General features: G+C 34.5%; 2 protein-coding genes across 7 annotated transcripts in view; one reads left to right on the top strand and one right to left on the bottom strand.

Annotated features, from left to right (window-relative positions):
• The window catches only part of LOC119069796 (cytoplasmic polyadenylation element-binding protein 2-like), an 85,867-nt gene that overhangs the window by 10,044 nt on the left and 51,477 nt on the right, over positions 1-24,346 (bottom strand). For 5 of the 6 annotated variants that reach the window (XM_037173945.1, XM_037173944.1, XM_037173949.1 and 2 more), the window contains exon 4: positions 13,531-13,578. The exons of the other annotated variant lie outside the window; for it this stretch is intronic. In XM_037173945.1, the coding sequence (XP_037029840.1) occupies positions 13,531-13,578 (48 nt within the window). The remainder of the gene's footprint in view (positions 1-13,530; positions 13,579-24,346) is intronic. 6 annotated transcript variants of the gene reach the window in all.
• Positions 1,248-4,533, top strand: LOC119069798. The gene is made up of 3 exons (XM_037173953.1): positions 1,248-1,911; positions 2,796-3,001; positions 3,108-4,533. Exons 1-3 carry the CDS (start codon positions 1,562-1,564, stop codon positions 4,415-4,417), a joined length of 1,866 nt encoding a protein of 621 aa, XP_037029848.1. The 5' UTR covers positions 1,248-1,561; the 3' UTR covers positions 4,418-4,533.

The following is a 24,346-nucleotide window of genomic DNA, read 5'->3' as shown; positions in this document are numbered from 1 at the left end:
TGTTCTTCTGACAATTCACAATGGTATTTACATGCTACATGCGTAGAAAACCGTACTTTTCATGTTTCAAGCACTACTTTCGACGCCCTCAGCATGTAATAAATATTACACACTTGTCAGAACTGCCGAGACTGATAGTGACAAGTGTGTTCTCTATTTTATCACACAGGCGAAAACGAGACAACAACATAGAACTGAAGTGTAATTTCTGAATTATTCTTCTAGTTAAGTAATTTTGACATCCGAACATCGCGCGTATGTGATAAAATGCATTATATTACATATCTTGGGATAAAAAGTTGAAAAGTCTCGTTTTCGTGTGTTTATTGACTTCGGCTTCGCATCGGATCAACAAAATTCATACGAAAACTCTACTTTCTATCCCTAGTCATCATGTAATAGTATATTTCGTACCTAGGACTAACAGCCTTTTTTTAGCGTGTGAGAGATTTCCAGACAGAAGGAGAAGGCGAGGTCTGGAATCGAATACGCTAAAAAAGACTTTTAGTCCGTGGTACGAATAATATTTTTCTCCGTTCAATATGAAAAATACTATTCGTACCACGGACTAAAAGTCTTTTTTAGCGTATTCGATTCCACACCTCGCCTTCGGCTCTGTCTGGAAACTTCTCACACGCTAAAAAAGACTTTTAGTCCTGGGTACGAAATGTACTATTTCATTCATCACAACGTAAGCTTTTTATTCGGACTTGGGATCTAATGGCGCCACAAACGGTATACTGAACACCTTCAATTCGTTATCTTCAAAGAAAATATCTTGAAAAAAAAACTCACATTTCATTTTTCTATCGACCGCATCGTGTACATTTATAACACATTATTGGTATAAGACCCTACACCATAGATCAGTGCAGTGAGTTAAAAGATAAATTGCATTCAACCATGGACGCAATATATAACAATAAATTTTAATTTATGGAGTCAATGAGCGGCTGCAAAGTACATACAGCTCTCCAGTTTTCTATGATTGGTTATTTCCTTCCTTTTTTTTCTAGCACACAGCACACAATTTTGTTGTAATAAATTTGCTACGTCCGATAAAATGAAAAGTCTCTGCTGGTGGATGCGTCATCGTTATACATCATTAGGTCATAACGAAAATTACAAAATGTTTTTTATCTTATCGGGAGGTTATAATGATAATCTCTTATCTCGACAAAAGAAAAAAAAAATCTTTGTGTAAATAATGGTAGAATGAAATGCGCGATAGATATCAACCTAAATTTTTGTCGTAAAATACCTTTTTCGCTGAATTTATTTTCCGAGCGATAAAGTATTAATGCTCTTTTAGTAGTCGTTTTGTATAAAGAAATCAATTCGAAAACATGTCGAAAAATATCTACGCTCTCCACTTCGGTTCGATTTAACAAAATAACGAAAAAAATACGCCCTGTTGTTTTGAAATTAATGGTTTCAAATAAATAACGGTCCGAACTAACGTGTATTTCATATAAATAAACGTGAAAAAGTGTGGAAAATAAAATATAGAAAAAAAAATTATTTAACAAGAACAACAAACATAAAACAACAAAAAAAAACTATGGAAGAACTGGATGGAGTTCCATGTAAAGTGCTTGGATATCCGATAAAAACTAGGACACAAATATATCTGAGTTGTTTAGTTACAGCTATTTTAGAACTATTTATCTACATAGTGGTTGTTACAACCGACATTTGTGTATCTGTACAACATTTTCGCGATGAAAATTTATTATACGGTTCGTTAACGCTAATGTTTTTATGCTTGCCAGCAGTAGCTTGTTTTTGTTCAATTATTGTATCACCTTGGCAGTGGCCCGCAGACAATGAACAGTGTGGGAAAGAAAATATCAAGTTTTTCCTAAAACAATTGTGCAATTTGTTTTTCTTTCCCATTGGTTCGGCATACAGGTAACAATTGATGGTAATGTGGTGATTGCAATTTTGTTTTAATTAGTCATTGCACACACACAATCACTCGTTATAATACACACCCAAAAACCGTGCTTTTCAAAATGAAACACAAACATTGAATGTACGTTTCGAATTCTTTTGATCTCAAATGATTCGGAATAAGTGTGGTATGAAGGGTTTTCAAGTTTTCATTGTAACCGCTCACCGTTTTCGCCTCTGTTTTCCACTCTCTTGTTGTTTCTACCAATAACAAATCGAAAGGTGGAAACCGGCCACAAAGAGATTAACTTTTTTGTGCCTGTTAAAAACGACAAGCGAACTGAAAATCTGCTACTTCTTTTGTTAAAAATATCGCCTCGTCATCTTGCAGAATCTTTCATCATTTTAACATTTGACTATTATATTCAACAGTGATCGACGTGTAAAAAGTGAAAGTGAATGATTTAGAAGAGTTAGTATGGACAAATGTTTTTCATCGCTCGTCTGGTAGATGGGTCACGTCATTAGAAACGGGTATAATTTTTATTCTCTGAATTTTTTCCATTGAAATGAACTTGCATTATGCCAAAGCTGTGTATTTCACACTAATGTATGCTGCAGTTGCGCTTCAGAATTTCAATTTTAAGTGAGCGAGTGACGGGGACTGAAAAATTTATGAAAAAATAAGTTTGCTTGAATGCGACGATTTAACGCTGCGATATAGGAAACTTCTTATTGTATCGGTTATTCTAGTGGCTCTCAAAAAAACTTCGAGACCTCGAAGACCCTTCCTTCTAATATTTTCCAATAATTCAATTTTTACTAATTTACAAATTTTCCATCAATTTCACTTAGAATATAAACGAAGACATTCCAAAAACCAACCAATTTCTGTTTTTTAGATTGTCCCGACGTATTTTTTGGTCGACAGAGGCATTGTTCCACGAACGAGACACATACGAACGGCATCATGCCGTGCACAAAGCAGCCGAAACTTCGTCATTCGAATTATATCATTTTCTTCAAGCCTTTCTGCAGGCTGCCCCTCAGATTATACTACAGTTTTATATACTGCTGAGAGAAGGAGTTTTCCGTAACTATGAGACAGGTGAGTGTAATAGCGCTCCTAAATTGTACCTTCTCTTCCTTTCCATTTATTCTGCGAAGAAGAAGACAGTGATCTTCCTTTTTCTCAATTCTTTCTTTCTTTTTAGCTCACGTCCAGGTCATCAGCATTATATTTTCGTTTTTCGTAATGGCTGTCGTCGCATCATCATACCAAAGATTTGAGAGTCAAAAAGTGGTTGGTCGAAATTATCCCTGGTCAACCGAGGAGCAGTGTGCGACTAGACAAAAACATTTCCGTCAAACCAAAAGTATTTTGGAGGAACCGAAAGAGGTCGAACCAATTTACGTAGAAATACCGGGAAGCGACCAGATAATCAATCGATTCCATTCACTCAATCAGCAAGCGTTAATTGGTGATGACGAGGGGGAATCCAGCGCAACCTTGCGATATCGCGATCAAAAGTCGTTGCACTTGGGCGAATTTAATTTGAACAAAGAAAACAATTTCACGGAGTATGACCAACACAAGCGTATTGCATTCGATGAAATTGATGGCGAGACGGTGCAGAGACGATCGTCGTCGAAGTTACTTAATATTCCAGTGGATGAAAACCGTCCGCGTCGGCCGTCGCTATTGGATTTAAATGCAATAGTTGAATATGAAAATGAGAGCAACAACGACATTGACGAAAACAATCAAGCGAACTTAGACTTTAGTCCCGATCACCCACCACCACCACCGCCACAATTGAAAGATTTCATATTCAATCAATTTAATCGGATGTCGACGTTTAAGGATATGCTAGTCATGAATGCGGAACTGTACATCAAAGAGCATGTTCCACGGCTTCCCGAAAATCTGTTTGAGCACGAGAAAAAATCGCCGATGCAACAGTCATCATCCGTCACGGATGTGAAAGCCGCCGATGAAGTGGACTTTATAATGCCAAGCCGTAAGAAAATAATCGAAGGCATCGAACAGGAAGACATCGTCGCCAAATCGGTGGCATTCACCGCATGGACATTTTTCCTTGTCATGCGAATGGTATCGCTATCCGCATTTTCTGTGTTTTATCCATTGGAATGCGTGTATTTGTGTGTGGCACATTATCTGCTCATGGTTGCCTGTTTGTTCTACGAGACCCGTTTCCACGAGAAAATCGAACGAATTTATTTTTACTTATTTTTGGCGTACGTTTACATTTTCTGCATTTTAGAGTTTAAAATTAAATTCAAACGGCCTCGGTACTGGTTCGCATTGTATACGACGCTGATGTTGTTGCAAAATTTAGCGATAACCGTGGCCTGGTATTATTTTGCTGAATTTGAATCGTGGTGGTTTGGCTACATGTTTGCCATTATAATTCTCAGCTTTTGTTATTCGCTGCTATGTTTTCTGGTATTTTATTTCATGCTGAAACCGGCGGACAAAATTCTCTACGAAAATAACGATTAACTTGAGGGGAGAAAAATTGTGAATTCCTGAGCATTGACTTCTGTTTACAACAGAAAAATGTTTAATTTATCGAACTGAAAATGTGAGTTTAAATAAAATAAGTTTTTACGAATTGATTTTACGAATTGTGTTTATGTTCGGTGGATTTTCGCAGAAACGATATTGAATATGTACGAGCATCTGATATCGAAAACGAGTTCGGAACTAAGCGAAAAGCTCTGACTAATATGGCCTTACAATAGCAAAAAACATGTTCAAAGAAATGAAGTAATAGATTTCATCACTCTTTAAAACAAACATGGATCCAGTGAAGTAATAGATCCGATAGTAAAAATGATGTCATATCATGTTAGATATCTTTGAAAGGTTAAAAACAATAGTGAGGTGGACGTTTTGAAGTTTTGAAGTCTGAATTTCTTGTGTTCAAACATTATCACAGACACGAAAGGTTTCAAAATTTATTTGTGTTGTTTTCATGGTGCCAACGCAGAAGAAACGTAAGAACTTTTACATTCACTAGTACGTGTGGAAGAAATGTAAAGAGAGTCGCCTCGCCACTCTTATGGCATAAAATACGAGGGTAACCGAATGAAACAAGCAATGACCCATAAAAATCGTATTTTATTGCCTGCACCATGCGAAAGTGGGTCATTACATGACAGTTTTATTTCTCCGAAAATTAACTATTACAGGAGAATATTTTCGGTTCATCAAACGTGAATTGCTTTGTGATAGTCAGCTTTCACTTGGGATATGAAATAAACCAGAATGTATTGGAATACGTAATTTATTAATTCTGAATCAATCCTCTGATACTCGCAAACTCAAAGACATGGCGACGGTGTACTAATCCACTAATCTGAAGAAAAACATTCAGATCTTTTGAAGTTAATTCAAATTTCAGGCCTTCGACTGAAACATTCATTTTGTTATTTTCGAACAAGGACATGTAAGATATCTGTGCTTGTCCCGTATCTCGTGGGCAATATCTATCCAATGAACCACACACATGTAACAAAAAACCTAGACTTATTGGGGCCAAGGGCTATCTGGGCATGTAAACAAAGTGTCGCTAAAAATAGCTCCGACGGAGTTCGGTCCACTTTCAAAAAAATCCCTCCTAGGTGTTGAATATCCAATTAGTTATGCTATCGAAAACCGAAGTACCAGAAATTGTAACAACAATTCAAATCAATCGCTAAACTTATTCGACATATTAAAATAAAAGGCAACAGTTTAAAGATATACAACAGATACAAAACCCATTGCTATTGCAAAAAAGGTCAAATCTATGGAAATCCAATTAAATTGTATTATTGAAGTGGAATATAGCTTCGTTATTATCTCAATATTCTCAATAATATGACGTCAATAAAGTTCTGAATTCAGTTGTCTGATTCGTTGCATTTCACTGGAAAATTTCTGGGATCACAGTGGATTTCACCCGTAAAATTTATATGTTACAAATTGCCACAAAGGGATTGGCAGACAAGTTGACTGGAGAAGCATTCATTTATTGTCAATTCAGAAAATTGGCAACACGTAAAAGATCCAATTTAGTTAGTTAATTGTACACTGTGAAAGGTACCAATATACTGGAATGTTCGAGGGGCCATGGAAAAATATCCTTTCATACGTTTGGAAAATGGATCTTGCCGCAAAAAGAAAATCTCGGAACTGTCTTGCTTCGAGAGTTTTTTTTTTTGATGAAAGTCACGAATATCGATTCATTTTCACGAAATTTTTTCGATTTTCCTTGATACAGTCAAAGGCAGTCAATTTTCAGCATAAATTAGCTTCAGCTGTTTTTCAGCTGATCCATACAAACAATCACAACCGTTTATACGTCTTTATACGGTTTTACCACTATCATGCGCGTGCGTGTAGCAGCTTCAACCGTATGAACAAGGAAAAACAGCTGAAGCAAATTTATGCTGAAAATTGACTGCCTTTGACTGTAATTCAGAAAATTTAGAAAACTTAGAAAAAGGGAAAATAATCTTAAAAATTAAAATAGTTTATCTTTCAAGAAGGATTCATAATTTCTCAAAAGCATGCAGTGTCCTAAGCAGTAGGTCAGCTTTAATTATAAAATTTTCAATTCTTATTCGCCAGAGACAATGAGTTGTAATATTTGGCGAAATGCATCCTTAAGAAGTTGAACTTAGTTAATAGTAGCTACGAAAGAGATACAAGCTGAACATAAAGAAAAATAAAATCCTTGTGGTACTTTACAACCAGCTACACTCCTGATGTAAAATGAAAAATGGTGCGTTCAGTTTCCGTGCATTGTTAGTCTCCGTTTTCTCAAAAATCATCTTTAATTAATGTTTGGAAGACGGTATGACAGAGAGTATGGTATTTGTATAGTAAAACTCGAGAAACGAAACGAAAATAAACCGTTTTGCAAGTGGCAGTTTTCATTGAATGTTGCTTTTTTGTTTACTTAATACCCCAAAAATTCCCATACACAACATAAACAAGCAGACCCATATTTCTTGCATCGTACACACACAAAATATAAAACATTTTGCTTAATCGTCCGTGAATGTTATGGCCTAGATGTCAGTTCCTGACAACTGACTTTATCTTGTACTTTTTTTTTCGTATCCCACACTAGATATGCTCCACAATAATATCAAAAACGGGGAGTGTATCCTATTAATACCTTACTCTCACTCTCTCCCTAAATCTATCGCCATACATTCTCCTTCTGTATGATGTACTAACTTGGGTATAGGATTTTTGTTATAAAACCATAAATGATATTTTATGCCACAAGCGTTTTATACATATACCGAAACTAGGGAATACGTATTGAACGTGTGGATTACATTGAAAATAGGAAATGCCAGTCATATTTGGGAATTATGGCATGAAGATGTTTAAATATATTATATTGAACGATGGATGCGAATATTGTATACCACTTAATATACATTTTTGCGTATTGATTATACTTTATAGATTGTGTTTTGTGTGCGAAGAGAAAAGAAATGAAATCGTATTTCTTTCCCATAAAAAGTTACACTTCATATCCATTATGAACCATTAATTTATCGGAGAGGCATTTTTGACGGTAAAAAGGTCGATATTGTTAAAGGTCGATAAAAAATTTCATCAAAAAAAAACTATTAAACACAAGCATGCATGGATGTAATAGGTTGTCTGTGCGATAATGGAAGACTTACACGTGATGTAAAATGTAAACGAATTTTGGCTATTCACGTGTGCCATTAAAGAAATCGGTGAAAATTAGAGAAATAATATTTTGACTCCACAATGGGAGGGGAAGTTATCGTTGTTTGACGATATGTTCTGGTACAGCGTAATCTCATTAGCTATTCAAAGAGGCTCCACCATCAAGGAGCCAATATTCATCGCATATCAATCGACCACTATCGATCAGATCTTTCATTTACATTACGAAACCATTGACAAAAACTACCAGATACCTTTCAATAAGATCAATAGATTATGGTGGTCAGAGACGGCTCGTTTTTCAGTGTATTTACAGTGAAATAAGCGAATCGACAGACCAAAGCATACTCCTACAATCATTCGGTGTCGTTCGTTCTATAATGTATCCCTTGCACATTGTGCAGTCTGTAATGTAGTCTGTAATTATGTAGTGCAGATACTCATTCGGTTATTTATATTGGAAACACTTTCAATACTGAATCTGATACACTTCCTATACAAGATCGGATGTACACTATTATCCACATTGTATATGGTGGCAAAAGGAGAACAGAAAAAAATGACTTCTATTTTCACTTGAAAATAAAAATTTCATTAAATCGTCTCGGTTCTCTTGTCACATTTTTTTTCCAGTCGGTGTCTGAGCGCACATTATGTGATATTATATAGATCGAATCGATGTAATTTAATTAACCTAATGCAATAAATTTTGAGCCAATTTGCTACACGTTACTTTTTTTTGCTCCGATGAATTACTATTACACTGTATATAGAGGCTGTTCTCAGCTAACCCCTTGGGTTACACTTGAATTTATATCATCGGCCACTTATTATTTTGTATTATCTTTTCTGTTCCGTCTCCGTAACTGTCGATTAATTAAGTTTTTATCGGATGAGTAATTTATCGTTTTAAATAAGATTTTAATTAAGCATTAAAGGGTACCACTTCAATTCTGTGCTCTTCATTATTGATAAAACAAAGTAGCTATAGTCGTTCTCATTGTTCAACCTCCTTCAGTTGTTTCAATGTTTAATGTTGAAAGATTCACCGAGGATTCACGGTTTCATTTGAATTTTTCCTAATAAAATCTTCTGGCAATCACTGAATTTTTAGTTCGTTAGCATTTTTCTCAGATCTCTCCAGTGAAGTTCTTCATGCCTTTAGAGTAGGGATGAGCGGGGTGACCCGAAGATTCGGGTAACCCGCAAACCCGACCCGGCCCGTCGGGTTTTGGGCGGGCGGGTTGTGAGTAGTTCGGGTTGGCTCTGAGTCGGGTTTCAAAAAATGAATTTCGGGATGGGCCGGATTTGGGTGGGTATTTGAAATCAAAGCTTGAATTAACCCGACGTATTTAAAATGACTATAAAAATGATTCGTTCAGTCATATTAGTTCACTTAGAACTCTCAACAGAGTTTTTCTTAAGTCGACTCGATTGTCGTTCGTTAAATTCTTTGTCATACAGAGTATAAAAGATTAAAAAAAAATTAAAAGTGTAAGATACTGACAGAAGTGTCACTGAATGGTATTAGTATATCACGAGTTAAGTAAATTTAAATTTTTCAATCGTAGTTTGCGTGTCGAATCCGTCGAATTTCAGTCTTCAAGCCCAAAAATTAATCAAATTACGTTTATCACTAGTATAAGTCCGATTGAAAAATTAATTCACGCCATAAGTGCGCCTTCCATTTCAAAACATAGTGCATATCGGCAATGAAAGTATACTCTATGTACATTCATTGCATATCAGGACTTTTTAAAGCACAGTTTTTGACATTAGTTACATGAAGTCAGCAGTATTTTGTCCAACTGTCAGTTGCCAAAATTTAAATTTTTGGAGGACCTATGGCGTGAATTACCTCTCACCGAAGTCCTGAGATCCCGCGCTAAAAATTAGCAGTTTGTTTTCGGTGACAGTCGACAAGTGATTCTTGCTTGTATGGAAAAAAGTTTTCTCGATATTTGGAAATTCCATACCCTACAAAATATTGTGTTGGTAAATGGAACATTTTTCTCTATGGACTACTAAGTTTGTATGGCTTACTATGGGAAAAAAAAAATCCAGACAAACTTGTGAGATTTTTAGTGAACACTAGAATTTTTTTTAAAAAATCGCGTCCATAGAGTAAATGTTCCATTTACCAACACAATATTTCGTAGGGTATGGAATTTCCAAATATCGAGAAATTTTTTTTTCTATTCAAGCAAGAATCACACCGGCGGCGGCGGACACATTCGCCAAATTCTTAAAATTTCATTTTTTAGCCGTTTTAGCCTCGAGTATAAAAACTAAACTCGGTTCGGGAATACCCTTATTATCCCATTAGTGCGCTAAAAATGTAAATAATTACAAGTGACGTTTGGACGATGTTACGCTGATGTCTTGTAATAAATGTCAAACACTAAGCGTTAAAATGACCCGCTATACTGTATGTTTTAAATAGAAGGCGCACTTACGGCGTGAATATTTATTAAAGTTAGGTGTAATCCTGGTGTTTATGATACTCATAAATTTGTCTCTGATCAATTGGCGAAAAACTAACCCCAAAACTGAGTCGTTAATACGTTCAGCGATTTAACTTTATTTAATAACAAAAGTTTGAAATCTGTCAGCGCAGCTAGAATTTTCTATACAGATTTTACTGGGCGGGCCGGTTTTTGGGCGGGTTTCATATATCTTTAACGGGTTGGGCCGGGTTCGAGCGGGTTAAAAATTTATCGGGTTTCAAAAGTGTCGGGTTTCAGAAACGGATAACGGGCCGGGTCGGGTTAGGGCGGGTTTTGAAAAAACCTCAACCCGCTCATCCCTACTTTAGAGATATAAAAACTGATACCGATATTGTCGGTTAATCGCGGATTACATGCAGCACTGACAAAAAAGTTTCGAAAAACTCACCTGTCACAGGTAACTTTGTCTCCAGGTAATCTACATTATCTGCCGCAGCTGTATTTTTTGTATGGGGCCGGGCGCTACAGTTGTGTCAGCTATTGTGTAAATTTTACCGGACAAAAAACTAGCTAACGGCAGTTTCACCTCTGAATACAGATGATCTGATAAAATTTCCGGAAAAGCGCGTTACTTCCATAATCAAACAACTTGTTCTGATTTCGATCAGATTCGATCTGATACAGCTCAGAACCGGTAGCGCCTTGTGGTGTTCTTGGTAATGGTGGTTATACCAACACGTACGTGGAAATTCAACTTGACAATATTCAATTTTTTCTGCAACTGCGCTGCGAAAAATGAACTTTTTCATGCTTGATTTGTGTGGCGATCGAAGGGTCTCTATTTCTCTGTTTTTCTATATTTTACTTTTCGTCACTAGTGGTGAAATGAATTTACTTTTCACCACTCCTTCTGAGCAATTACCCGCAAATAAAAATTCTGTCCTGACCAAATTTCGAACCCTCGACACCATATCCCAATGCTTATTTAGCAACACCTCTAATGACAAAAACTACACTTTTCGCAACTAGTTGCATAATAGTATGTTATGTTACAAGTATTGTAATGTTGATTTTTTCAGCACTAGACCCAAAATTGGGTCGTGTGCTGAAAAAATCTCATTACAATACGTGTAACACATCATGCTTTGTGCCAACCGAGAATTGAAATAGACAAATGCCCAAAAAATCATAAATTTCTTGGTAAACAATCACTCTTCAAATTTGATCGATCACATTGCATTGCATTTTCTAAAACGAATGCTGTAATAACTCATACAAATTCCATAACAACACTGCTTTGAGTGTTGAAATATCCCATCAAACGGGTGCTGAAATAAGTCACTTTACAACACTAAAATGAGTGCTGAAAAGAGTCGTATTTCAATTCTCGGTGGCACAAATTACTAAAAATTATTTGCCGATTTATGTCAAATTCGATTACTTTTCTTCGCAAAAAAGAAAATTTTACAACCGAATCAATATCCAATTCTAAAAATAAAAATAGAAAACAACAACAGCGAAAAATGGTACCTGTGTATAATATACTTTACTGCACTCTCTCCGGGTAAAATGTAAATCATGTGTCACGGAAAATTATAAGACATTGAATGAACGTAAAATGTAAATTTGCTTAATGAAAATACACACATTGCGTGTCATAGGCTTTGACTGTTTACATTCTATGGAAAAAAGGTGTAGGTACATTTCAAAAATCACCAACATGATAATGATAGATATATCCACACATACCTTGCGTATACATTTATGCATAAATTCTATGTGTTGTATATACGTATTGTGCACACGTCGTTCGTCCCATTCATATGATAAGCTTTTGAATTGTTAAGGTGTTTTTTGTGTTACTTTTTCTAGTTTTGCAACGCGAAATCGTATGTCTATATTGCTATAATATTGTCGAAAAAATAACAGCCAGCTACGCAATACCCTTACGGCCTACAAGTCGGAATGACGGACTAGCCTGACCACCTTTTCTTGGCATGTATGTTAAATGAATAAATTTTCTTCTAGTTTCTCAAAGCAACATCATCAAAAAATAGGCACAAGTGTCGAAAGTGTGCCCGATAATTGCATCAACGAGAACAGCCTCGACTTGAAATTTTTGCAAGCTGAGTTAAGAATTATGTCACTGCTACTGTCTAACAGTTTCAAAGGGAGTATCACAGGCTTTGCTCTGTGGTACTCGATTCCTATGTTATAGGACTCTCTGTGTGCAAATGTTTGTTAAAAGACCAACAAACACCTAGACTTCCTGTACCTGTACGGGTCGTGACGAGCATTCTGCTTATAAATTAGTATAACAGTCATTGCCATTCTGTCTATCAAATCAACCCGCTTTCATGTTAAAATCGACGACAGACCCCCACACGCTAGCACATAAAACATGGTTTGCGGATGGTATGTACACACGTAAATATTCGCTTAACACTTTGATACCTTGCTTCGGTTTGAAAAATAAGCGAAACAAACACCAAATGCTGAACATTCAAACAAAATTTTTTTTTTTCAAGCTCATTGTTTGCAATGAGTTTTCATTTCAATTTCCTTATTTTTATGTAACGGTTTTTGTGTCGGGTTCGGGTATGTATTTGTGTATGCCAGAATGCCAGTATTGTACCTTGTTTTGTCGTTTAGTAATTTGTCAGATGAGCGAGTAATTACTTTACACATATAGTATGTACATGGTGTACAATTAGTATTATGAATACCTGTCTGATGTGTTATCTCTTCAGAATTATAATTTTGATATCTGTTTGCATTCGGTTAAAAAAAAAAGTTAATGTCAGCAAACGATATGACGACGACGTACTATAAATGTAAGACATTGCGAAAAATACTTCGTATTGTTGCAACGTAAAACAATTAAGCAAATGAAATGTAAACCAATATGTGTAATTTTTTATAGGTTGCCGTTCATTCAACGCTTAAATAAGACAGGTAACAAGTATTCTATAAGTACGCCATTAAACCCTGCCTAGCTGTTACATGTATCAATAGACCTAAGAGAGTAATAGGGTTAGTTTTGTTCTTCTTAAAAACCGGGAAGTATTCTGGTTCTAAGATTAACAAAAATTTCCGGTTTCAATAAATTGTTGTCGGACTAAACTAAACTACCGGAAATAGTTCTACTTAAACGCTTTCTAGCGGTGGATGTTGACCATTTATAATTGTGTGGTGAGTGCTGAAAGTATAGGGAGAAGTTAACTGGATCATCGAAACGGTGGAAATTATTTTTTCTTCGTAGAAAGAAATTCAGCAAGTGGAAAATGCATCATATCTGAGGCTATAGCTTTTCTTTAACGCTAGAACTTTGATGAATATAATTGAACAACAGATATCAAAAGCAACGACTTATAATGCGTAAATTCTACAACTTTTGAGAATGAAATATTGTCTGCGTATAATTCTCTAATGTTTCACATTCCACCAGTTACTTTATAGACTCACCGTGTAACTGCGCCAATGACTGAAGTGTATTAGGATTATTCAGGTAACCTGAAAAAAAAGAGAAAATAAAATAAAAAATCATTTTCAAGGAATTTCGTTTGTTTCAATTTACTTCAAAGACACACTACAGCCGGAATTCAGAGAATATTTTCAACATGTCGTAGGATATCGATCTAACATAACCCCCTCACAATAGATTGTGGGAATTGTTATCGTCACTACCGCAAAAATCAGCGATGGCACTGCCTTCGAGTCGGTCTTTTGAGATACGAAATTTAAAAATCAAAATCATTTGTTAGGAAATTAAATTTTCGATCGCATTGTCCATGAAAATATTGTTTGGTGAAATGATAGAAGTGACCGACTTGCCGACAGCGTCAATCATTGAGAGTCCCTTGAAATAGTGCTCGAATCCACGATCTATTTTTACATCAAAAGCATCCAATCGCTGTGAGTGACTCGCTCCATTCATATATCGTCCATTGATTCGATCATGAATGGAAGAAACAAATAACAAATTTAGGTCACTCAAACGACAGAACACTGATGTACAGAAACACATGACAGCCAGCTTCATCTCTACGCGTTGTTGTTGCACTATATCACATAGTTTAGTTTCCTTGTCACCTTTTGCTATACAGTGCGTTACAGCGGTTCACTAATCAATATTCGGATACTATCCGTTGACTGTAAATTTATGCTACACAGGCCTTGCTGCAATATTAGCCTGTTCAAATTAACAAACGATAATTAGGTACATTGATTGATAGTCAATCAATACGCTGTTCTTTTCAACTATATCACAAAGACGTCATAACCATAAGTAAGTACATGTAATATTCAAATTGACGTCATTAGTTAATTATGTAAATAATCTTATTTGAGCATTGGAATTAAATTATGTTTCGCATTGCGACTATTTCGTTGGAAAGGTGGTTGTGTGCAGTTTAATTGAAATATTAAATTTGTTAAAATTGCGAATTAATTTTTGTTTATCAATCTGAATGACCACCAGGCGAAAGGCTAAGACGATTGAAAGTGGTAAGCCTAGCACTGGTGTCTGTCAGAGTAACTAGATATTATACTATTGAGACTATATTGCCATGAAAGTTGAGCGTTACATGGCAGTTTCTCATCTGATCCGTTACATGAAGAATATTCATTTTATGGAATACATTGCATGATAAGTCACTAATTATTCGGAAAGAACCCAATGATACTCGCAATTTTGTTCCCTCATTTAATGAATTACTTTCGAAACCTCCAATGTAAGCTACTATTCCCAACTACATCATAAGCTCACTCAAAAAAGTACCAGAGAAATGGTCAAATTATGCATAAAAATCATGGATCTTCTTCCATTAAAAATGTTGAAACCCAATCGATGCTCCTTTATCCATAAATAGTAGCAATTGTATTTCCTTACAGAGAAGTTTTTTCTTTTTGTAATAAAATTATTTCCGACACCACATATTTTCCGAACAAAGAGTGCAATTATGAAAAATGATATAAATAGTCGTCGTTGAACCATATTATACTTAAAAGTTTTATTATAGATGATTGTTCTGTACCAGGAAATCTGTTTTTATTAAAAACTCTGTACAGCTGTCATCGAGGTAAAAAGGTAACTACACCACGTACCATTTTTTCAAACAAATTTTTGTTGGTAGTTTTAATTAGGTATTTATATTCAACAATGTCTGCTCTCCAGAGTGAAAATCAAAACTATTAACGTTGTATGTGGTGTGGTGGAATTCAGGGAATCGTTTTTTTTTTTTTTGATAAGCTTGATTAAATTGAAGTTTTTGGCAGAACATAGATGAAAGTACATTTCCCCATTTCCGGTACGGTCAAGCTGTTTATATGGAAGTTTTAATTCCTACATCTAATAGAGAAATATTAAATGGGATTTATCAACTAATGGTAAATACCAGAATAATGTTCAGAAAAGCAGGCGCTAAACCTGTAGAAATATAGAAAAATATTTTAACTTTCTATACGAGTACTGCAGAAAATTCTCTATCTTCACTATACTCGAAACTATTGAACAAATAGTTCGTTTCAGTGGGCTCAAGCGTTTTTTCTTTCTTGTTTAAAGTGAAATAGGGACAAATTTAACTACTCGTAAATTTCTATGTTTGTTTAACATCACCCTGAGTTGTCTTATCCGTATCAGATATTATTTATAGCGTGCATCAGATTAAAGCTTATAAGCTTGATAAATTGATATTTGCTCTTCTTTTCTCTACGAAAGGGTTAATGATATATTCTGTCGATACAAACATGCGTGGTATAAGTATAAGTTCCTATCCATACTAATTAAAGAAAAGGAAAGGGATTTACATGCAAATCCTTTGCCGTCGGCTACACGCATATTTCTCGGTTTTGTGTATATTAGATATCCTGAGACAGCGATAAACATTTGATTTATAATTAATAAATATTTACGTTTTTCGAAATGAAAAGTATCGAACTAGACCTTCTGTACTTTGATATCAACATCTCGTCTTTAGACAATATATTTATTCTATTGGACGCAGACTTGACATCTCGAGCCAGGCCTCGATCCCAGTGAGGTATCTCTCAGAAAAAAAGACAGGTCAGCACCTCCCACTTATTGTTCAACTAGGAATGATCGAGTTCAGATATAAAATCTATTGATAACAGTTAGTGAAGTTTAATCGGCAACGGCACGAAATTAAGCCATCGGTCACTGCGTTGTTATATTCTAGAAGCCGCTAGATACATATGAGATATCTTTGAGAAACTGCTAGTCATATGTTATTGGCATCGACGGCCGAATAAACGATGAGCTCTGGCCTGGCTAGTGATCTCTTATATGTTAGAAAGAATTGTTAAATTTAATGAAGTAAAAGATTCAGTGTCAGAAAATAGACAAACAAACAAACGAAAGATGTAAAGAATTATGACAGTGTTTCAGTTTTACTATTCGTAACACACTAGTGCGGAAAAATGTATAATCGAGTATGAAAACGGGAAAAAAATTCACAGAGCGACAGTTCGAAAAATTGAACTCTACATCTAGTCCGTAAATCACTCATACCACTCACATCAGGGCCTATTTTTCAGAATTTTATGGAATTTTTAAGAATAAAATTCTTAAAAGTAAGCCCTGGGCCAGACCTAATTTTCGTGCCCATTTTTTACGTCGATTTATGAGTTTAACGAGCAATCTCAATTCTCGGAATTTCGTGTAAAAAAGATCACGAAAACCACGAACGGGTCTAAAAGAGCAAACATGTAAAATGCATAAAAAAAACTGAGTAAATATACTATGCTGCTTACATAAACACAAATCTGTTCTGTTATGCAATTGCATGTATACCAAGCAATAAAGCACACAATAAAAGCGCCGAATTTAAAGCACTTCCGACACACACAAAAAAAGAGTTTTGAATTTTATTATTTATGCATAGTATATACCTAAGGAAACTTGTGAGTTATATATATGTAGTATCCATCCAGTGTAACATAATAACGAAATACTGTGACTTATCTCAACTCAGCTCATTAAACTTTAGCTTCCGAATTATTTTTGTGGCTGGTAATTAGCCGTTAATTATTTAAAATAAATTCGCAAATTTGTCGACGTCAGGATGAAACAATGCCAAATGTACATAAAGACTATGATTAATTAGCCCAAAAATTATTTTGTGTATTTTGGGTTCTTCGAGCTGCGCCATGGTAAGCGTTGCCCTCTCCCTATTGTTGTTTTTCGCTGTCGTTTGTATGTATATCTAAAACCATATTTTAATGCGTTCGGTAATTACATAGAGTCGGTTTTAATAAAATATTAATACCTAATAAATTAAAACAAAAAAAAGAACCGAGGAAAAAGGTTTTCATTTAATTTACCGCGATAATCCAACGGAAGTGTCCATATCACAGTTTTTTTTTCTATATAAAAAAACCAAAAAAAATCTAAATGTTTTATGTCCACCGCAAAAAGGTGTATTTAAATTATGTATGTACAACAGTTGCCAGTCTTTTTTTATAACTATATTTTCCAAATGTAATTAATCATATCTGCCTTCAGCCTCGCTTTCAGCACTTATAGCAAAAAATAAAATAAAATAAAAACAACGAAAAATTGAATTGATTTTTCTTTCATCACATTCTACACCTAACCTACGCACTTCACAACCAACTACTCCAATCCGACACAATAGTCGATGTCGGTATTCCGTGCAGTATGTACATTGTGTAATCAGGTTTCTCGAAGTACTGGTACTTACTAGTCATTTTCAGTTTTTTTTTTCTTGCCCGAAATCGGAAACTTTCCAAATATCAGATTTTACTCTCAAATCTCACTTAATATTTTCAATCGAAGCGAAAATCTTAAATTGAAAATAGCAACACAGAGTAAAACATTCAGACGATATGTTTCGACGTCAAAGACTCTGAAGCGAAGCTTCATTAATTTTCAATGAACTTAAACGAGTTCCGTTACCTTTTCCTTTTGAACAATTTTTGATGTCAATCTGTTGGACTTGGAATACTGTAAATTGATCATGAAAATGGGGCCTTCTTCGGATGGTCAATTTAATGAAAATTAAAATGAAGCCACCGATGAACATAATTCCATCTGCTTACAATCATGTAGTGGTAAAATAATTATTTTTTTTTATAAATCGACTAAACGTAATACACATTTAATGAATAACTTAATCAAATGTATAGATATATGTATGTGTACAGCTCTTTAAAGCTTTTATGCGTTTCCGTTGGTTATCTTTCCCTATATATATATAATTAATACGCCCAAGCCAAACCTAATGTACAACAATAAATCACAGACTGACTGAATGTCATGAGTGAAGCAAATACTCTGTCAATATTGACTTACGCTGTTACGAGAAAATAATTTCAGATTCAACAATTAAAGCGATTTGTTTTGGATTTTCGGTTTTTTTTAAATTAATCTTTGATTTGCAGAAAGTAATTCAAGCGCCGGTTTTAAGTAATAAAATTCAAATTAACGAATTTGATTTGCAACAATTAACAAATTAATAATTATCTACAGGGGGACGTTCATAAATGACGTTCGCTTTTTTATACATTTTAAACAGATTTTGGTTTCGAATCTTAGCTCGCTTTACATTTTCCGAGTCATGATTAAAAATGAAAAGTTCTGAAACTAATTTTATTTTTGGAAAATCAACTTTTTCAATACATTTTTGGCGAACGGAGCCATTTTTTCTGACACAAGAACTGGACTATCTATTCTTGTAAGTAAATCAATATTACCGGATGCTTTGAAATTGAACACCATAAGTTAGCCCGAATCTTTATACTAACTTGGAGTCTAGAAAGAAAGGAAAATGTTTTCCCAAATTATCTCACATTTTCCTAAACTTTCCCTATTTTCCCGAAAAATTGGAAAATTTGTGAAAAATGAAAGAAAAAGTGAGTAAATTGATGAAGTAAGAAAAACGTTTCACTAAAAATTGTTCCAGGACTAGACAGATCAGAAAGCCGTAATATGAAATATCAATCGACCATTATTCACTAGGGATCGATCAACTTAGGTGTTTTCGATTCTTAATTGGACACGTACGTATCAACCTTTATTTTATTCATATGAACTTTTGCCAGAGAAATATACAGTCTCATTAGGGACAACATGCATCGGTAGATAGCAGTCTTAATTCAAACATAAAATTTCATCATTCTACTAGTGAAACTAAAACATCAATCACGTAAGAGTTTCTTTCCCATTTAATTATCAATGAAATTCCCGAAATGTTTCCGTGTGAAAGGCAAATCAGAACTGAACAATCAGATACTGAAACGCGTAATTAATTTGTGAATATCCCATATATTGATACGGTCAAACGTTCTTGCATAAAATAAAATCAATGAGCAAATTATCTCGATATTAAATTAAAATAAAGTATCACAAAAGCCAATAAAATGCGCGATTTAAGCCCATAAAAATATCCAATCGATTTAATTTATTATCTAATCTACAAAATTGTCAGCAATTGTTTTGTTGCACGCGTATAAATCAAAGTTGCGACTAATAGCAATTCAGATGGAACGTCTCTTTGCATTTTATTCTCATTTTTTTTCTGATTTTTTTTTTTGAATTTGAATCGAATGTATCACTTCAATATGTTTTCGATATAAAATATATTTTATGTATGAGAGAGAGAGCACACTTTTTGGCCCAATTTCGTATATAAAAAGTTTATGTTATTCATTCAAATATTTTTCCATTTTGTTATGCACAAAATCGCTGGCTTGAAAATCCATGCAAAAGATCACAAAATTGCTTGAGTGTTCAATAAATTTGCCAAATTTTTATGCTCAACTAAGCAATTTTTATTTCTATTATATCTCATATTTTTTTCTCCTCCAATATAATATTGAATTTGAATATATTTTTACTTATCCCGTGTACACAGGGCAAGTATACAGCATAAATACGATAGGGTTGAGGAACATTTATACATGTATAAAAACGTATACTCTACGTACGCGGCTCACATTATTAATAATGTAATTCATTCAGTTTCATGTATATTCTCCGTCTTACGTAATCGTGTTCTTTGATCTCTTTTAAATATTCGGTATCATATAACATCACTTTTTAACAATTTTGTAACACGTTTTGTCGTCAAAGTTTTATGACTAATATACACACTGTTCTCAGAGATGTTTTATGTAAAAAAAAATATTTTTTTTCGACGATTTTTCTTTTATCGGAATAAATTTAACAGGGCCAATCGTAGTTAAAGTTTAAAGTCCATCTGACGGCTGCCAGTTGAGTTAACTAAAGTTTTTTATCAAAACGACAAAACCGTTTGTTTGACCCAGATTTCCGTTCGATTGTTCTTCGGGGATAAAAAGAGCAATTATGGCATTTCATTTGAAACAGATTAATTTTGAATAAATTCGAATTCGTTCGTTGAAAGGCGCCTAGTTGATCATTTACTATTACTACACATTTTAATGAAATAGAGGCTAGGTTCGATGATTTGAATAAAGTTCGAGTAGGTGCACAAAATAACACAAACTGCAGTTATGCCCTAAAATATGATAACTATAATTAAGCTGTTTGTGGTCACCAAAAAAATTGTGGTTTGTCAATTTATGAAGAAATTTACTCTAGAACTCTCTGACTTCCATATGAGTTATATGAGTTCAGGGTTTATTCGCAAAGAAAGCACTCATATTAGGGAGAAGAGTGTAAAAAGAAAGCGTGCGCTACATTCATTTTTTGTGCGATGAAAGAGAGAGAGAGAGAGAGGGGGAGGACCTCAAATTAGTCATATTTACTGTGGACACTTTGTGAATGTCCCCTAAAAAATGAGAAGTTTGTACAAATTAATTGAATTTACATTCAAAGTTTACATATTTTGAGAAATATTGACGACTATGTGACTGATTGTACGTCAGGAAATTGTCGTAGTCATTAGATGACTATTAGATGGATTAGCCTCGTAATTACATCAAAAGGTACTCTTAAAATTCATGAATGTAAAAGCTGTTGTTTGAGAATGTTCAGATTAAAGGAAAGAGGAAGTAACGAACCTCATAAATATGCTGATTTGATTGTCTTAATAATTTTTCGGTAAGCTGTTGTAGGTTTCGTACTTCTTAGTTTTTGTCTAGCAGCGATTATACGTTAAATAGTAGCTGACTAGCAACAGAGAGTAAACATAACTTCTTCGGTTGCTTTAACGTACAAATTGATGACCTGGATATATTTTGATACGAATTGTCGATCTCAGCAAATTTGATTGTTTAGCCTCTGTTTTCACCTTAATGCGCATCGTATCGTGTATCGTCAGCGAAAATTAGGAACGAAGTTTGTTCAATGATGAAAAAACCGCACGGAAAAAACAGCAAAATATTATTAATAACAGAGATTAAAAGCCCTGGAGCGCACAACAAACAGCGTTTTATTTTTAAAAACTTTGCTTATGAACTCACACTCGAGTAGTGTTATCCGTGAATATCGCGGAATAATAGTCACGCTCCAAAATAAATTCATTAGACAACAATATGGATAGTTCATGCAAACTTGTATTATTTATTCGGGGTAATTGTAACCTAATTTTCGAAAATTTATTTACCAAAGTTGCGCTAGAACATTAACATTCGCATTCCTTCATATATGTATATTCCCTGCCGTTTAATCAATAACATTTCTGTTCGTATGAGTGGATGATAGTCATTTCTATGTACACATAAGCGAGTACATACGAGTCCCAACAACAATGTTTTACAATATTACATTGTTATGCAGGTCTGTACTGCAGCTGAAAAGTCAGACCAGTTATAGTTGGCAAAGTGAAAATTTTAACATTCAATTCGTCTACGTCATTTCTGTAAATTCGATTCAGGCAATTTACTCAAATGAGAAAATTGGAAACATTTTTGGACAAGTATGACTCAAATCTATAGTTACAAACTTGTGACAGGTCAATGGTCTAGAGGTGTTCAAATGGAAAAGAAAAGTGATGGTATAGGTTTGCTGTCTTTCTTAATGGATCATAAATAGGCGATAAGCTCTGTGTTCTGCTATGACAGAACGTAAAGTTTAACTAAAGAAAGGACATTGCATCACAAAGTTTGCGTCATGCATAAGGCGATCATTCAAACAAAGGAAGTACTAGATTCGGCTATATTGCGGTTTGTTATTGACACAGTAAGTGAGCTGAAAATAAAAAATTAAAATCGACAATGGCTAAACAACACAGCTCTTTCCCGTTCAGTGACAAGATATTCCCGTATTAGACTACGGTGTTTATTATTCAGTTCATTTGTTCATCCACAGATTCACCCAAAATTCCAATTCTGAAGCGCAATTACTGTGTGAACTCTCCTGATCTCTAGGTGAAATGGCTTCATTGAATAACACGGCTGATATAAGCTATTAATACTTCAGTGGAAGAACACAAAACTTCAAGATTTATGGAAAGAACGGAAACTACGTAGTCTTTGACAGTGATGGGCGTCAACTTTTAGAGTAAAAACATTCCAATCTTTCATATAATTAAATCCAAACACTAATTAACGAAACAGCGGCAAATGAGAAACAATGGTTCGCAGTTGTCGGAAAAATGTTCACGGGAAAGCGATATCTTACTCAAGGCTACGTACGAGTCCTAATTTACCCAGCTTTGATCTTGCCACCTTCTTACGAAACGTCCCATAACCACATACAAAACCGTTTTCATTCATGTCGACTGTTTGTACTCCACAATAAAAAGCATTTGCATCTTACATCGATGAACTTGATAATTAATTGGACTAACCAACCGCGATTTGATACAATATTCCGATTAGCATCAACATTATAAACGACTCAATTGCATTTTGTATTCCAAAAAATAAAAAATAAAGTGATGACAATAAGTGTATACTAAAATCGTACGGCATAGCAACATAAAAATATTTCACAAAAAAAATTGAGTTTCACGACAAAAAACACACATTTTGAAAAGGTAAAATGTAATAAAATATAGAAAAATATCTCAACCCATTAATAAACAAATGCTAAATGAATACACATGCAACGAGAGATCTCTTATTCTAATGTTACTTAAAAATAATAATAAAAAAATATGAAACAAAATGAAAAAAAAACTCAATATCTATCCGTATATAGAGTTAAGTTATATGGAAACTGATAACTCTGAACTCACGACATAGTTTTATAAAATTACATTTTCATATAATTTTTTTTTTCTTTTTTTTTACATATTTTGTGTACGAAATATACGAAACGCTTAACTGCACGTTTTCATTAACGACTTGTATGAATTTTTATATAGCTCCACAGCGGCATTGTGTAACTTAATAGCTAAGCGACAATTTGTATTCTAGGTCAAGGAATTTCTGGACGTCACTCCTACAACTCATTGATAGCGTAATGCAGAGTAGGAGTGTGCTTAAATGGAAGAGACGGACAGAGATAGAGAATAATAATTTTTAATAAAAAATTGAAATATTTTCATTTTATCTAAGCATTATTGCAAACGCACTTTGTCATCGTTTCAATTTGATTTGGATGATAGCAAAATATGTTCGTTGATATATCTGATGACATAAATATTCAATTTAGCTGTGTAGATTGTTGGATGTGTATACGATATTTTTTGTTCGCTGTATACTGGTTGCGAAAACGCTGATATTCTATTCGTAATTGAATGAGAGAGAACACACACTGCAATGCAAGACCCTATTCGTACTTTTGCAGTCGTAGCATTATAATGCAAATTTTATTTTGCAACGACAATGCGAAATGAAGGTTCTAAGATTTAAGAAATTATCGACTAAGATCATCAATTAAGAGCAGTGACTACATCAGCTAGGACGCAAACCATTTAATCGAAAATACAATAAATGAAATGAAAGGCTGTTCTGTCTCCAATAGTAAACTGCCTGATCTGAAGGCTGGTATTGTATAAATAAACTCGTTGTCGGTATTGCTACCTATCGTGGTTTACTACCTTAGGAGCCCTCTTTGAAAATTGAAAATATAATCGAGTTTCGGCATGCGATTCACCGAAAACACTTAGGCCATTCTTTGTTGGGCCAATTGTGCTGTTCTCCTTTGGAACCCGTTTTAATTTAGAAACATTAGACAAAGACAGCAGGGCTGAAGTGGCTACCAAAGGGCTCATCTGGCCTTTAGTCTATGGGCGGAAAATCTTTTTTTAAAGGCGCAACATCTTATTCGAAAAGAGTAAAAAAATGAGATAGTCAGTCTGAGCCTGGCAGGCAATCCGGCACCTGATTAAACCTCGTGCCCTTCAGTTAAAAATTAAAACAAAACAAAAAC

The sequence above is a fragment of the Bradysia coprophila genome (genome assembly GCF_014529535.1).
Source record: "Bradysia coprophila strain Holo2 chromosome X unlocalized genomic scaffold, BU_Bcop_v1 contig_39, whole genome shotgun sequence".
Classification (NCBI taxonomy): Eukaryota; Metazoa; Arthropoda; class Insecta; order Diptera; family Sciaridae; genus Bradysia; species Bradysia coprophila.
This window is presented reverse-complemented; position numbering and strand designations above follow the sequence as displayed.

Coding starts and splice junctions, on each gene's coding strand:
- LOC119069798 (XM_037173953.1), top strand. CDS start 1,562: ATGGAAGAACTGGATGGAGTTCCATGTAAAGTGCTTGGATATCCGATA. Junction 1,912..2,795: donor CCCATTGGTTCGGCATACAG/GTAACAATTGAT, acceptor TCTGTTTTTTAG/ATTGTCCCGACGTATTTTTT. Junction 3,002..3,107: donor TTTCCGTAACTATGAGACAG/GTGAGTGTAATA, acceptor CTTTCTTTTTAG/CTCACGTCCAGGTCATCAGC.